Source organism: Thunnus albacares, chromosome 14, assembly GCF_914725855.1.
Source record: "Thunnus albacares chromosome 14, fThuAlb1.1, whole genome shotgun sequence".
Lineage (NCBI taxonomy): Eukaryota > Metazoa > Chordata > Actinopteri > Scombriformes > Scombridae > Thunnus > Thunnus albacares.
In genome coordinates this window covers 828,622-841,959 of record NC_058119.1, presented here as the reverse complement: position 1 = coordinate 841,959, position 13,338 = coordinate 828,622, and the positions used below count along the sequence as shown (strand labels likewise).

Below are 13,338 nucleotides of genomic sequence, written 5' to 3'. Positions count from 1 at the left end.
GTTGCATATCTGTGATCAAATGGGTAAAAGACAAAAAATATTTGATGCCTTAATAAAAATAATCAAAACTGATGACTCATGATTACACAAATTTTTGCCTGATTCAGATACTTCACTTAAACAAGCATTAAATATGTCATTATTTATCATCTCCTGTAAAGAGATAATGTTGTGGTGTAGGTTTTTTAAAAACACTCAGAACCACCAGCATGCATAACACTTGCAGTCCGTAGAAAACTGGCTTTGCATCCCTCAGATTTGGGAGAAAATCAGGACAAATTGAATTAAATTTTTCATTGATCTGCAGTTAATACAAAATTCAGCTATTTCTTTCCTTTTTTCTCTTTCCGTGGAAATTAATTTTGTTTGCACAGAAGTGTTCTTTACATTTAACAATGTTGTGGTAGTGATGGTTAGATAATTTTAACAACTGTCCATACAGAGATAGAGGTTCTGAGCTCATGCCTTGTCAACAGGGGCCGAGCAGAAGTGGCTCCTGATGGGATATATGAAGAAGGTCATGGACTAATCCTGCTGGACGAGGTGCAGTGCCTGGGGACAGAGGCCTCTCTACTGGCCTGCACCCATTCTGAGTGGGGCCAACACGACTGCTCCCACAGTGAGGATGTAGGTGTCCGCTGTGAGAGGGAAGATGATACCAATGAGGTACCAGGCCTGTTGCCTCCTATAGGTAAGTGCACATGGTTGGCATTTGACGAGAAAAGGCAAATCATTGTTTTTCCTGCTTGTGAGATTTGTGTGCATCAGTGGTGTGCCAAAATACAAATATGTTTTTCGGCAAAGCACAAAGAGTGGGTTTTTTATGAATATTTATTTTGTACAAATATTTAAAAAATGTTTTGTTTTCAGGAAAAAAAAAAAAGTCAAATACCAGCATGCAGTTCCGTAACGTCGCTATCTCAGTCTGTCTCCTCTGCTCCGCTGTTACGTCTATCAGCAGATCTCAACAAGGGGAATCACATCAACCTGCTACATGACGCACATTTCCTAATTTGGACATCATTCCCAGAGTTGGGGGTCCTCCCTGTTTTTCCCCTTCTCCTCTCCACAAAGTTAGGTTGTAAAAAATAGGCAATAAATGAAAAGTTCAAAGCAATAATTGCCTTTGAAGTTCTTCCCTACACATTACACAGTGTGCTGTATCTGTGTTATGGGTGTTTAAATAGGTAGAGGTCTGTCTGCAATGAGGCAATGAGTAAAGTTTTAGCTCAGTAGTCAGCACAGTGTATGATCTATGATCAGAGAGACTCCAGTTTGAGACCCGGTGTGGGGACCTCCTTCATAAAGTGGTTTATTCATGAACACTTAATGTAACACTTTAATTTTCTAAAATTAAAAGTGTAATAAAAAACAAAAAGGATTTTTAAGCCTCTTTCCAATTTTATTCAAATACAAATACGAATACAAATATTTTTTCTGCCTCAACAAATAGATACAAATACAAGTACTGGGCTCTCTGCACATCCCTAGCGTGCATTACCCATCTTAAAGACCGACACTCCTCTGACCCTGACCAAGATGGCAGCTTAACTCAGAGACTCTAGTTAACCATGCACAAAACGTTTTAATTTCCCTGATTGTGGTTTGGAATACAAGATTCTCACTTAGTGTCAATTAGGTCAACATCTAATGCAGTTAAAGAGTGTAAAATTTTCACCAGGGCTTGCGAACCAACTACACACAAGATAAAAAGAACCTCACTGCCTGAATATAAAGACATGAGCAAGATGACGGATATAGCAGACAAGCAAGCAGAGTTTAAGTCACTCCATTCTGAGTTTGGGCTGAAGTTGGACAGTATAGATCATCATCTTGGAGATATGACAAATACTGTTGCAGCACTAGAAGGCAAGCTGTGTGAAGTTAAACAGGATGTGTTGGCACATACTAAACGCATTGAAAAGGTGGAGGGCCGAGTTGCCATGGCAGAAGATGACCTTGAAAGAACACAGGCCAAATTAGCCTCAGCTACCGTACTTTGAGATGAGGACTGACGACTCAAAGAATCGAAGTAGGAAGAAGAATCTGTATCTGTTTGATCTCCGAGAAGGTGCTGAGGGTACCCGACCACTGCTGGATTTTGTCGAGGACATGTTGCCAAAGTGGTTAGAGCTTAGTGCTGATCAGTCTCTGGTATTGGAAAGAGTCCATCACACTGTAGCACCGCCGAAACCTAACCATCACAGAGTGGTCCTCATTCACCTCTGGAAATTCCAAGACTGGGAGACTGTTTACCATCTCTCATCACAAAGAAACATCCTGCATGAGGGAGCAAAACTTGCATTTGTGCAGGATTTCTCGGCCGAAACAATGCGGCTCTGCCATGAGTTCTCTGCTCCTCTTTTCTTCACTGCAGGAGACAGAGGAATTTCATTGTGAAATACAAGCTGAAGGATGAATTTGTTTTGTAAACTACTGTCTTCTGTCTATGGTTGACCACCGGAAACAAAGACGGACTAACAGGACAGGCAATGTGAGTGTTTAAAAGTTTTAAAGCTTTAAAAGCTTTAAAAGTAAAAAGTAAAGAAAATGTAATTTTCTTGAACTGGTATGAACAGGGTCTTGTTTTGTTTTTCATTACATACACTAACCAAGACCACGCCAACAACAATATGAATTTGTAATAGTTTAACTGAGATAATGAAAGAGAGCTGAGATGTTGAATGATGGTTTGGTTGGAGAACCAGAGGAAGAGATTGGGGATGGAGGGATGAGGGGATGGAGGGAGGAAGGGGTGAGGGTTGAGGGATGAGGCATGAGGGTCAAGGAACATGGGATTGAGGGTTGGGGGGATGCGGGTTGAGGGATGAGGGGAGGGTCGACGATGGATGCATGGTAGTCTGTCAATGGCGGCGACACCTGATGGTGGGAAAGTAGGAGGGAACAAGGGGGGAGGTCGACACTGAGTGGGGGAGCTGTCTCATTGGTCCATTGGCTGGATAGAGCCCCCAAAAGAACTTCACATGGAGAGGTGTTCATGGGAGTTTCTAATGTTGTCCAGGTTGTGGCAGATGTAGGTTAGGTAAGCAGGGAAAGACCAGCGGTCGAGAAATTTTATGTTTGATCTGGGATTCCTTGTCTGGAAGCGACTGAAGCGGCTCCAATGCAGAAGGAGTGGCTAGAGTATGGTTCTGGAGAAATTGCTGACTTGTGCAACCAGGAACGCATTGCGACTCTGCCTGATTCAGTGGTGAGGAGCGGGTCTTGTGGAGAAGCGTGGTGGGCTAGTCATTGGTTATGTAGGTTTGAATGGGTTCCAAAGGGCTCAAATACGAATTTAAACGAAGAGAAATGTGGGGTGAGAGAGGCTAAGCTGGTCACTTTGCTTTGCTTAAGGTTAAATCTGAGGGTGCCTGGGAGTGGTGTCTTTGCCTCAGAAGAATGTATGGAAATATTGGATGTTGTTGCATGTCGAGATGGATCATAGTTGAGGGAAGAAGCTGTGAACTCATTGAAAATAAAGGACTTACAAATTATTAGAGCCAAATATAATAAATTATCAATAGACAAAGTTGCTAGAAGTTTAATGTGGCTTAAACAATCTTACTATGATCAAGGAGAAAAATGTGGAAAATTGTTGGTGGTCTGACAGGGCAATCAATAATATCATGACAGTTTGTATACAGAATTCCCAAATGACTTAGAGATTCAAAATTAATTCTTGGATCAGTTGCAATTTCAGACTTTATCAGAAAGTGGAAAACAGGAACTGAACAGTTGTCTAACAACAGAAGAAATATCTTAGGCCATTTGCAGTATGCAGAGTGGGAAAATGCCAGGACCAGATGGCTTTCCTATTGAATTTTCGAAGAAGTTCAGGAAAAATTTCTTGGCCCACTTTTGGCCATGTATGAGGAGTCCTATACTTCCATCATCCTTGAGACGTGCAGTGATAATTTTAATCCTTAAGGCAGGCAAACCCCCAACTGAGTGCTCTTCTTTTAGACTTATTAATTTACTGGGATGTGATACTAAAATCTTTTGTAAGGCCATGGCCAGAAGACTAGAGTCATATCTTCCACATCTTGTTTGAAATGATCAAAGTGGCTTTGTCAAAAACTGACAAAGATTTCATAATATTCGACCCGTCTTGAATATATTTTATGAAAACTATAACGCTAAAGATACAGCTGTGTTATCCATAGATGCATGCCAAGCCTTTCATAGGATAGAGTGGGGCTATCTTTTCAATGTGCTCCCAATGTTTGGGATTGGTACAAATTTGTGGATCAAAATTTTATACACAGACGCAATTGCTGAGATACTAACCAATAATAATGTTTCTCAACCATTTCATCTCCAATGTTAGACCAGACAAGGGTGTCCCTTATTGCCATTGTTATTTGTATTAGCCATTGAACCTTTAGCTATGGCCATAAGTGTTCCTGAAGGCATCTCAGGTATAACTATTTGTGGTCATGAACATCATGTATCTTTGTATGGAGATGACGTCATACTGTTTCTAGCTTATTTAAAATAAAAAGCTCTATATTCAGCAAGGGTTAAAAAGTTAAAAACAGACAAAGAATCTTTTCTTAGAAATAACATATTAGTTTGGTACTCTGCAGATCAGCATGTTTGCAACACACCCATGCTGTCACAGTTCTGCCTGATATATGATAATAGTTGTTTTACACCTGGGAGGGCAGATGGTGTATTTAAGGTGTGGTTTAACAGAGGTGTGGAGAAATTTTATTTATTTATTATATGTAGAAGGTCATTTATTGACATATATTCAGCTGTGTGAAACATAAATATATTCAGAAAAAACATTTCTTTAAATACTTATAGCTGAAACTTTTTATCCTATCCACACCCTTCACCAGTCATTCATATGACTGGTAAAGATCAGGTCTCTTTGTTTTATGGTTTATTGTTAACAAATTCAAAAGATTCGTCTACCAAAATGCTAGCTTCATGAAGCAGAAAATGGCATGTTCTTACACCTGCCAGGTTAAGTCATATATAGTATGTCCCAGTGTTCTAGATACTTGTGTGAAGTGCAAGGGGGAAAAAGGTACATTAATTCATTGTTTATGGGAGTGTACAAACCTACAGCAATTCTGGAAGAGTGTGGTTGAATGTATAAGCCTTATATTCGGAAAGGATGTTCTTTTTCAAGCCAAACTCTTTGTTCTTGGGATATACCCTGAAGACTTTGTTGTGGCTCTGCAACAGTGGCTGCTTGTTGACTTTGGACTTTTACAAGTCAGAAGGATAATTTCCACTATTTCCACTAGCATGGACATACATGCTATGGGAATGTGGACAAAGGAACTGGCAGCTTGTCTAGCTTTGGAGAAACTTACTTATATCATAAAAAGGAAAAACAAGAACTTTGCTTGGTGATGGAGCCCTTATATGAGTTTTTGGGAACTCATAATTTTGAATAATTTTGAACTGTAGGGAAACTATGCACTGCTGTAATTCTTTATTTTATTTGTTTGTTTTTGGTTTTGTTTTTTTGCAGGGTTGGGAATGGGTGCAAATATAAACACTTTTGTTCTTGTATCATGTTGATGTTTACATTTAATGTGGTAAAACTCAAAAAAAAAAGATCAACACTCCTCAGGATATATTGGCAAAGCATTAGAAAATCTCACAGCATGAACAACTGTCCTCCAAAACACAATATGCACTATGTAATCCAAAATGATATTGCCAGAAATGACATAAAATGTATTCTATAATGTCTGTTTGCAGGCCCACTGGTGCGTTTGGTTTCTGGAGAGAGCAGGAAGGAGGGCAGAGTGGAGGTTTTCATAAATGGCCAGTGGGGAAGCGTATGTGATGATGGCTGGAATGATGTAAATGCAGCTGTAGTGTGCAGACAGCTGGGATTCACGTTAGTATGATTACACCTTCTCTTATAGTTTGTCCTAAGAAAGCTAGACAAAACCTCATGGACTGTCCAAAATGGAAAGGAAGCATCATCCTCTTGGAAGCATGAAGCATGAAGCATTTTTTAGCCATGCTAGTAGCATTTACATGTTTATAACCATGTAGAAATCTTAACTAACAACCCAATTGAAAGGGAATAGAAATAACATACAGTAAGTTTAAACACACATGCTGTAAGTCTTGGTAGTCTTAAGGTGCTTCTGACAAATAATCAGTTAGTCACAGAAAAGGAGCATCAGGCAAAGTAACACTGCCTGGATTCCACCTCAGTTCTTTTCACAATCAAAATAGATGACAAGCAAAACCAGAGCCAAGTAATGTTTCAACACCAAAGTGTGTTTTGTAAAAAATATATCATTTAAAACATGTGAGGGCTTGAATTATGGAATTATGCATGTGTACTATCACAGTAGAAAGAAAGAAAGAAAGAAAGAAAGAAAGAAAGAAAGAAAATGGGAATCTGAAAATAATAAAAATTTAAAGTACATAATACAGAAAATCATTTAACAAATGCTGCAGCAATGATGCATGTCTTTGTTGTCCCACCAGTGGTGTGGCTAAAGCTCGATCCATGGCGTACTTTGGTGAGGGTCAAGGTCCCATTCATCTGGACAACGTTCAATGCTCGGGCAATGAGTCATCTTTAGGCCAGTGTGCAGCTGAGGGTAGAGATGGCCATGATTGTCGCCACAGTGAGGATGCTGGTGTTATCTGTGATTACACTCTGGATCCTATGGGAGAAGGCACCCTGGCAATGTATACCTGTGGCCTGAGACTCAATAACCAGCGTCGGCGACGCAGGATCATAGGAGGAGATAAGTCACTGAGGTTAGTATACATGTACCCATACAGCACTCTGACTCCAATGAAATCTTAATAGATTCACATACACTCACAATTATCTAAACTGGGTAAAACAGGTGCTATTAATTATCCTGTCTGACTTAAAAATGTGGGATAAGAGTCTGAATCTAATGGTGGAAAAAGAGAATAACTACCATAGTACAGTTTGGTATATGTGTATAATATAATATAATGAATGTGTGTGTGTGTGTATGTGTGTGTGTGTGTGTGTGTGTGTGTGTGTGTGTGTGTGTGTGTGTGTGTGTGTGTGTGTGTGTGATTTCAGGGGTGAGTGGCCCTGGCAGGTGTCTCTGTGGCTCAGGTCTCAGTCTAAAGGCAATCATCCTCTGTGTGGAGCATCCCTTATAAACCCATGTTGGGTTGTGACTGCTGCCCACTGCTTCAAGAGGTAGTAGACAGCACCCTCTGATGGTCACTTGTTTCCATTACAGACATTACATAGATAAAAATAGGATGCGTCCCTCTCCAGCTATGCATTAATAAAGGATATCTCCAGAGGATATCTCCAATGAGGAAAAGTATATTAAGGTATATTTTTGGAAGCATTTTAGTATACTTTCATGCACTGAAAATAAGCACACTTACTTTGTGTTAAATTTAAATCGCTTATGTTGAACTTCGTCATTATTGTGCATAACAAAAATACACTAATAGTTAATTTTTAATGGATTTTCAACATAATGCAAACACACTGAGACTTGAATGTACACATACAATTGTTTTTTGTTTGCTTATACTGTATTAACAATGCTCTCAAATTATGTCATACTAAAAGCACTACTTAAAGTTCATGTATTATAAATTGTTCTGAAGTTGAGTTTAAATATATCAACACCATACAAAGAATATTTTTAGTAGTAGTAATTTTAAATATAACAATTTTTACATATAAACAGAGTACAAGCACATAAGTAAATCAAATAATAATGGGCCACATAATCTTCACTAAAACGGACAAATATTTTGGCAGGATATGTAAAATGTAGGCGCTCTGTAAACTGTAAACCTTATTTGGTTGCATTGTTTACCCAATACATATTTTGAAACTTATTATTTCACCCACACAAGATCAATATGAAAAGTCTAAACCACATTTTTTAATTGAGTCACTCAAATGTATAAGTAATTAGAAATCCAATCTGCTAACTAGTATTAACCTTGTAATTTTGACAGCATATTAAATGGTGGGCATTTCTGAAGAATATTATTTCAGTTTTTTCTTTGCTCTTCCAGGTTTGGCAGAGACCCAACTCGCTATGTGTTGCGCTTGGGTGACTACCACACTGAGGAGCAGGACGACTTTGAACGGACCTTGTCCCCCGAACGCATTGTTATCCACAGAAAGTACCACAGTCAGGGGTGGGAGTACGACATCGCTTTGCTGCGACTCAAAGGCACAGAGGGCAACTGTGTGGCATTCAACCCTCACACTGGTGCAGTATGTCTGCCAGAGCCAGGCAACAAGTGGGAGAAGAGGCCTGCTGCCTGTGTGATCACTGGCTGGGGCATCACAGGTACATCACTGCTCTGACTGTCATATGTTGATCACTGCCCTCAAATGGGTCAAGTGTTTCATTACACTCTTGTTACAAATTGGAGAAAAATATATTACCTTTGGTATCTTAATCAACTAATGACGGCAACTTAAAGCTATGTAACTATTCTGCAATGAAATGTTGAAAAATGACCAGACCTATGTTATATATTTCGTTGAGTTGTGTACTTAAATTATCCCAAATGGCACTGGCACTGTGGTGGTCTGCCACATTGCATCTACCAAAGAGTATACGCAAACAAGATAATACATCGGCGTTGTGGTTGCCTGCCAGAAACTGTCATAAATTGACTTTTATTCAGTTTTAAACCACAGTTTACAATAAACTCTTTAGCTCTCTTAGATCTTTAACCATATATTTTAACTGAATGAAGGATTTTAGTCATTGGACATCTGGATCTTAAGTTATCAAAGAAACAAGCTGAGCAAACGTTAGCAACAGCTTGGCTAGCAGCCCCTCCCAGATGTCCTCTTTCCGCCGAACAGCGTTGGACAAACACCGATTTTCAACATGAAACTGCTTTACTCACTGTTTTTACAGTTTTATTCCCCGTGTTTTGGAGAGGAGGAGACCTCTGCGAATTTGGCTAATGGTAAAAACCTGCTGAACGTCTGTATCTTAAGTTAGAGAAACAAGCTGAGCAAATGCTAGCAGCTGCTCAGCTAGCAGCCCCTCCTTACGTCCTGTGCCCACTGAACAGTGCCAGAGAAACACAGATTTTTTAAGTGAAACTGCTTTATTCATTGTATTCACCTGTTTTAATCACTGGATCTGTTTGTTCTGGAGTGGAGAAGACCTCTGTGGATAATTCGGCTCCCAGTAAAAACATCCTCAGTAGCTGGTTGTTTAACAATAAAGACAATAATTCCTATGATCCCACACTACTTCACACCGTCATCAAACTCTGTCTTTTGTTATTGTTTTGATTGAGAGAACCCTAGCAGCAGAGGTTACATATTGTGCATTTAAAAGAACATTATATCCATCTGGTATACATGCCTGTAGGCTGTGAAGCTTGACATCAGTTTGAGCTCTGGCAAAACAATTCAGTGTGATGTCAATCTGGCAAGGCCCTGCATTGGTCAGTCACATACATGGAAACGCACATTCTTGGTGGATTACTTTGTAACGTGAACAGATTATTACAGATATTTCTATTGTTTACCTTGCGATCATTGGGACAAAAGATAAAGTAGTTGCCAATGTGATAAGTTTCCATAGTTGCAAAATCCTGTATGTAAGTATTATAAAGGGCTTCTGAAAAACCTTCAGATTTACAGACCTGTTACTCAAACTGGACTGCCTGGATCGTATTTTATATCTCACCAGTACAGAAAGCAACATACCCCCACCAATGCAGCCCTCTGTGTTGATTTAACACAGGGGTGTTTTTGGTCTGAAACCCCGCTAATCCACAGAACACAACATTTTTCATAGGGACTATTTCGTCAGTAGAAATAGTTCCAATGGAAGGTCTATGGATTATTTAGAGTAATCAGGATATTGTTTCTGCAAAGTGCTGTTGAATTTTTTAAAATACACTTTTAATTGTTGTGAGCAGCACAGATAAGAGAAATATAATAATCTCACAGAAAATGTGAGATAAGGGCTTTAATAAGGGCTTTTGTCACCATAAACATACATTTTAGAAATTTTAGTAATTGGAAAAAGTAGGAACCACTTACATACATACATACTCAGTTTTATTCCCTACAGTCTTCCCACATTTTTCAATCCAACATTTGCATTGGTATTGCATACATCATAGCTAATACTTTGGTATTACTCTCCTGGTAATCAATTTTTTTCCTGTCTGCCTCTGCTTTCAGACTCAGAGTACTCCCGCACGCTGCTACAAGCCTGGGTTCCCCTGCTCCCTGCTTGGAAGTGTAAAAAGAGATATGGTGATCGCTTCACCAGCCGCATGCTGTGTGCCGGGAGCCTATCAGAGCACCACCGTGTGGACAGTTGTCAGGGTGACAGTGGGGGTCCACTGGTTTGCCAGGGGGAGGGGGGCCGATGGATGCTGACAGGAGTCATCTCCTGGGGTCATGGCTGCGGTAACCCCTCCTTCCCTGGGGTGTACACACGGGTTAGCAGGTTCCTGCGATGGATTGACAAAGTCATCAACAAACCCTACAAGAACTGATGATGGGGAAGAACACTTTGGATTACCAGTGTCATTAATGTCATTAAGTGGCTTCAGGGCTGGTAGCAGTAGGTGTATGCCTAATGGCCTTTGTGTCTGTGTCGTGCCTCCTGGACTCCTACACCAAGCACTTCAGTCTTCTGTTTCTTTATCCCCCATCACTTCAAAAAGCATGTAAATGGCATTATGCTCTATATTATTTCCATGGTGTGGACTAATGTCAGATTGCTATACACTAGGAACACTTGTGTTGTGCCATATTGTGATGCAGATTTTACATGAGTAAAAGGGTGCTTATTGATGATGAGTTGTACTTGATGCTCCCCTAAACTGCAATATATGCCTTTGTCTTGCTCCTCTTCATCTAACCAGTTGGTTATTTGAAACAGCTGCTTATTTAATTGCTTGCTTGCAATAGGTAAGCACTGAATAATGTCAGTCTCTTCCTGTGTAGACAATGTTTTTATTGAACAAGAAGTTTAGGGTTCTGTATGCTTCAAACAAACAAGTTTGTGCAAGTTTCGTCTAAACATGTCTGCAGGCAAAAGTGTGTATAACTGTTCCGAATGGCCACACTTGAAGGAGGGGTGAAAAGCCTGGCATCATAGTGAGGGCTAAGAAGTGATGAAAAGTGCACACTTTCAAACAATCATCTGCATACGTGGCCAATCACTTTATGAGGGTCACATGATTGTCCAACTGTCAGTGTCAGAGAGCTACAAATATGGTCAGATGTGCCCTCTCCTCCCCAATTCCAACATTGCTAAGATATAGGCGGAGGGGTTTCAGATGCTGTTCAACAATCTGACAAGCACTTTGTTTGAAGCATACTTTCAAACTTTAGTAGTGCTACCCTCCTGTCCCTACTGACAAATAAGGTTGCACTGCTTCACAATAATAGCCTTCGTGTGGTTTGTCGGTGGAAAGCTTTTCATGTGGAGCAGCAGCAGCATCAGTTTTACTCAATAATTACAGCTCTAGTACAGCTATAGGAGAGTGACCAATGAGTAACCAATGAGGCTGCTGTTTGTTGGATGAAAGGATCATCAGGAACATAGGAGTGAAACACAACTTGCAACCAACTTGAGTCCTCTGCTGTGAGGCTGAGTGGAAATGCATATGATCATGGCTAGCTACTAAAGGTCTTCATGGGTCCAACTCTGATGTTCACGATGAACATGATGTTCCACCAATTAAGCTCAAATTAGACTTTAAACCTGCCATGTTCCTTTTCATTTGGTGCAAAATGTTTGACCCAAGGACCATATGTGGACTGGACATTTGTGAACACGTCTGGCACTTGGTGCCACCATAGGCACCCAGTGCCCAGTAGTATCACTAAAACCCCAGGTGCTTCCACTATTAACATATAGACGTTTTTGCAATATAGCGGGACCCTGCCCCACCTTATTACATTGATTTTAATTTGGACCCAGTCTGAGTGGAGTCTCAGATAATAGTAACCCCAGTGGACTCATGAAGACCTCTACTTAAATAGTGCTATAATAAGCTAGTCATGTGAAAAGCTCAATGAAATTGCACTAAAATGCATGCCTTACAATCACATTTGGTCACCTGTAAATAAGAACTTCATGCAGGCAGGCAGAATGACAGTGATGGGGAAAAAACAAAAATCTTTGAAGAATGATATGTTTCAATAATGAATTTGTTTTTTATTTGTTATTTGCTTAATCAACATTCCAAGTGTGCATCTCTTAACCAAAACCACAGGTCAAATCATTATTCATTATTATTCTAACCATGATTGTTGACACATTTCTTTTTGCTAAGATTTAACTTATTACAGGTCTACAGTTACTGTCAACTACTTGACAGTTAAAAATGTAAAAAGTTTTTTAATGTTTTAATGTTGATTTTGTTAAACTGTATTTATTTAAGTAGTGTTAATTCTCACATGGCCACATTCCACTTTATGACTGGAGAAATGTAAACATTGATGTAAGCAGCCATGCTTCTGGGACATTTATGTGCCTCAGCTACAGAACATGTATTCAACCATAAAACTCTTAACAGAGACTAGCTGGCTAGTCTCTGTAAAGCTAAATTTAAAAAAAGAAGCTTTTTGTTCATTTTGGAGGTGCCATTCAATAAATGTTTCAAAACAAATTATTAGTTTCTCTACAATTCTAAACAAATTCCCCCACAATGTATGACCCATACTCTGTAAAACTGTAAAATTCTCAAAAGAATCCTACAAAAATACCTGCACTAATGGCTTACATGGTCAATTCACTTTAATGTACATTTCCACAACACTAATTCCGTTTCTCTGTTGCTCTCACCTTTTCTTTTTAACACAAATACTGTTCTCACTAGTTAATTTATGCTGATCATTGTACTTTGTTCTTTCTCAATGTTCAATTGCTCTTAATGACACTCAGAATTTCCTGCTAGTGTTTAATGTGAAACAGATTGAGGAAGGATTAAGTTTGCAGACAGCCAATTAACACAACAGAATACAGGGATAAAAAAAAAAACAAAACAGTATATGTATTATTTGTTGCCTTATGCACACATAGAAATACAGAAACAAAACAAAGCAAAATTAAGCACACACTAAGGCACTTAAAAAATAACAACATAGAACACATAGAACCAATTGCTACTCAAATACAAAACAATATTTTTATACATTGGTAATCCTGAGTAGAATACATGTAAATTGAAAATAAATGATCAAATAACATTTCACTGATTAACTTCATATAGTTGTGTGAGAGCTCATGCTGTACAAAACAGTCTGCAGGGTTTACACCAAGGAGGATTAATTCCTCCTCTTCATCATCATCATCAAGTCCACACACTTCACAAAAGTAATAAATGATC

General features: G+C 39.2%; 1 protein-coding gene across 1 annotated transcript in view; it reads left to right on the top strand.

Annotated features, from left to right (window-relative positions):
• LOC122997590 (neurotrypsin-like) overlaps positions 1-12,216 on the top strand; it is a 32,972-nt gene extending 20,756 nt beyond the window's left edge. The window contains exons 9-14 of the mRNA XM_044373842.1: positions 477-691; positions 5,725-5,866; positions 6,472-6,750; positions 7,052-7,174; positions 8,020-8,300; positions 10,172-12,216. Of these exons, the coding sequence (XP_044229777.1) occupies positions 477-691; positions 5,725-5,866; positions 6,472-6,750; positions 7,052-7,174; positions 8,020-8,300; positions 10,172-10,491 (1,360 nt within the window). The 3' untranslated portion in view covers positions 10,492-12,216. The remainder of the gene's footprint in view (positions 1-476; positions 692-5,724; positions 5,867-6,471; positions 6,751-7,051; positions 7,175-8,019; positions 8,301-10,171) is intronic.
• Positions 12,217-13,338: the final 1,122 nt, after the last annotated feature.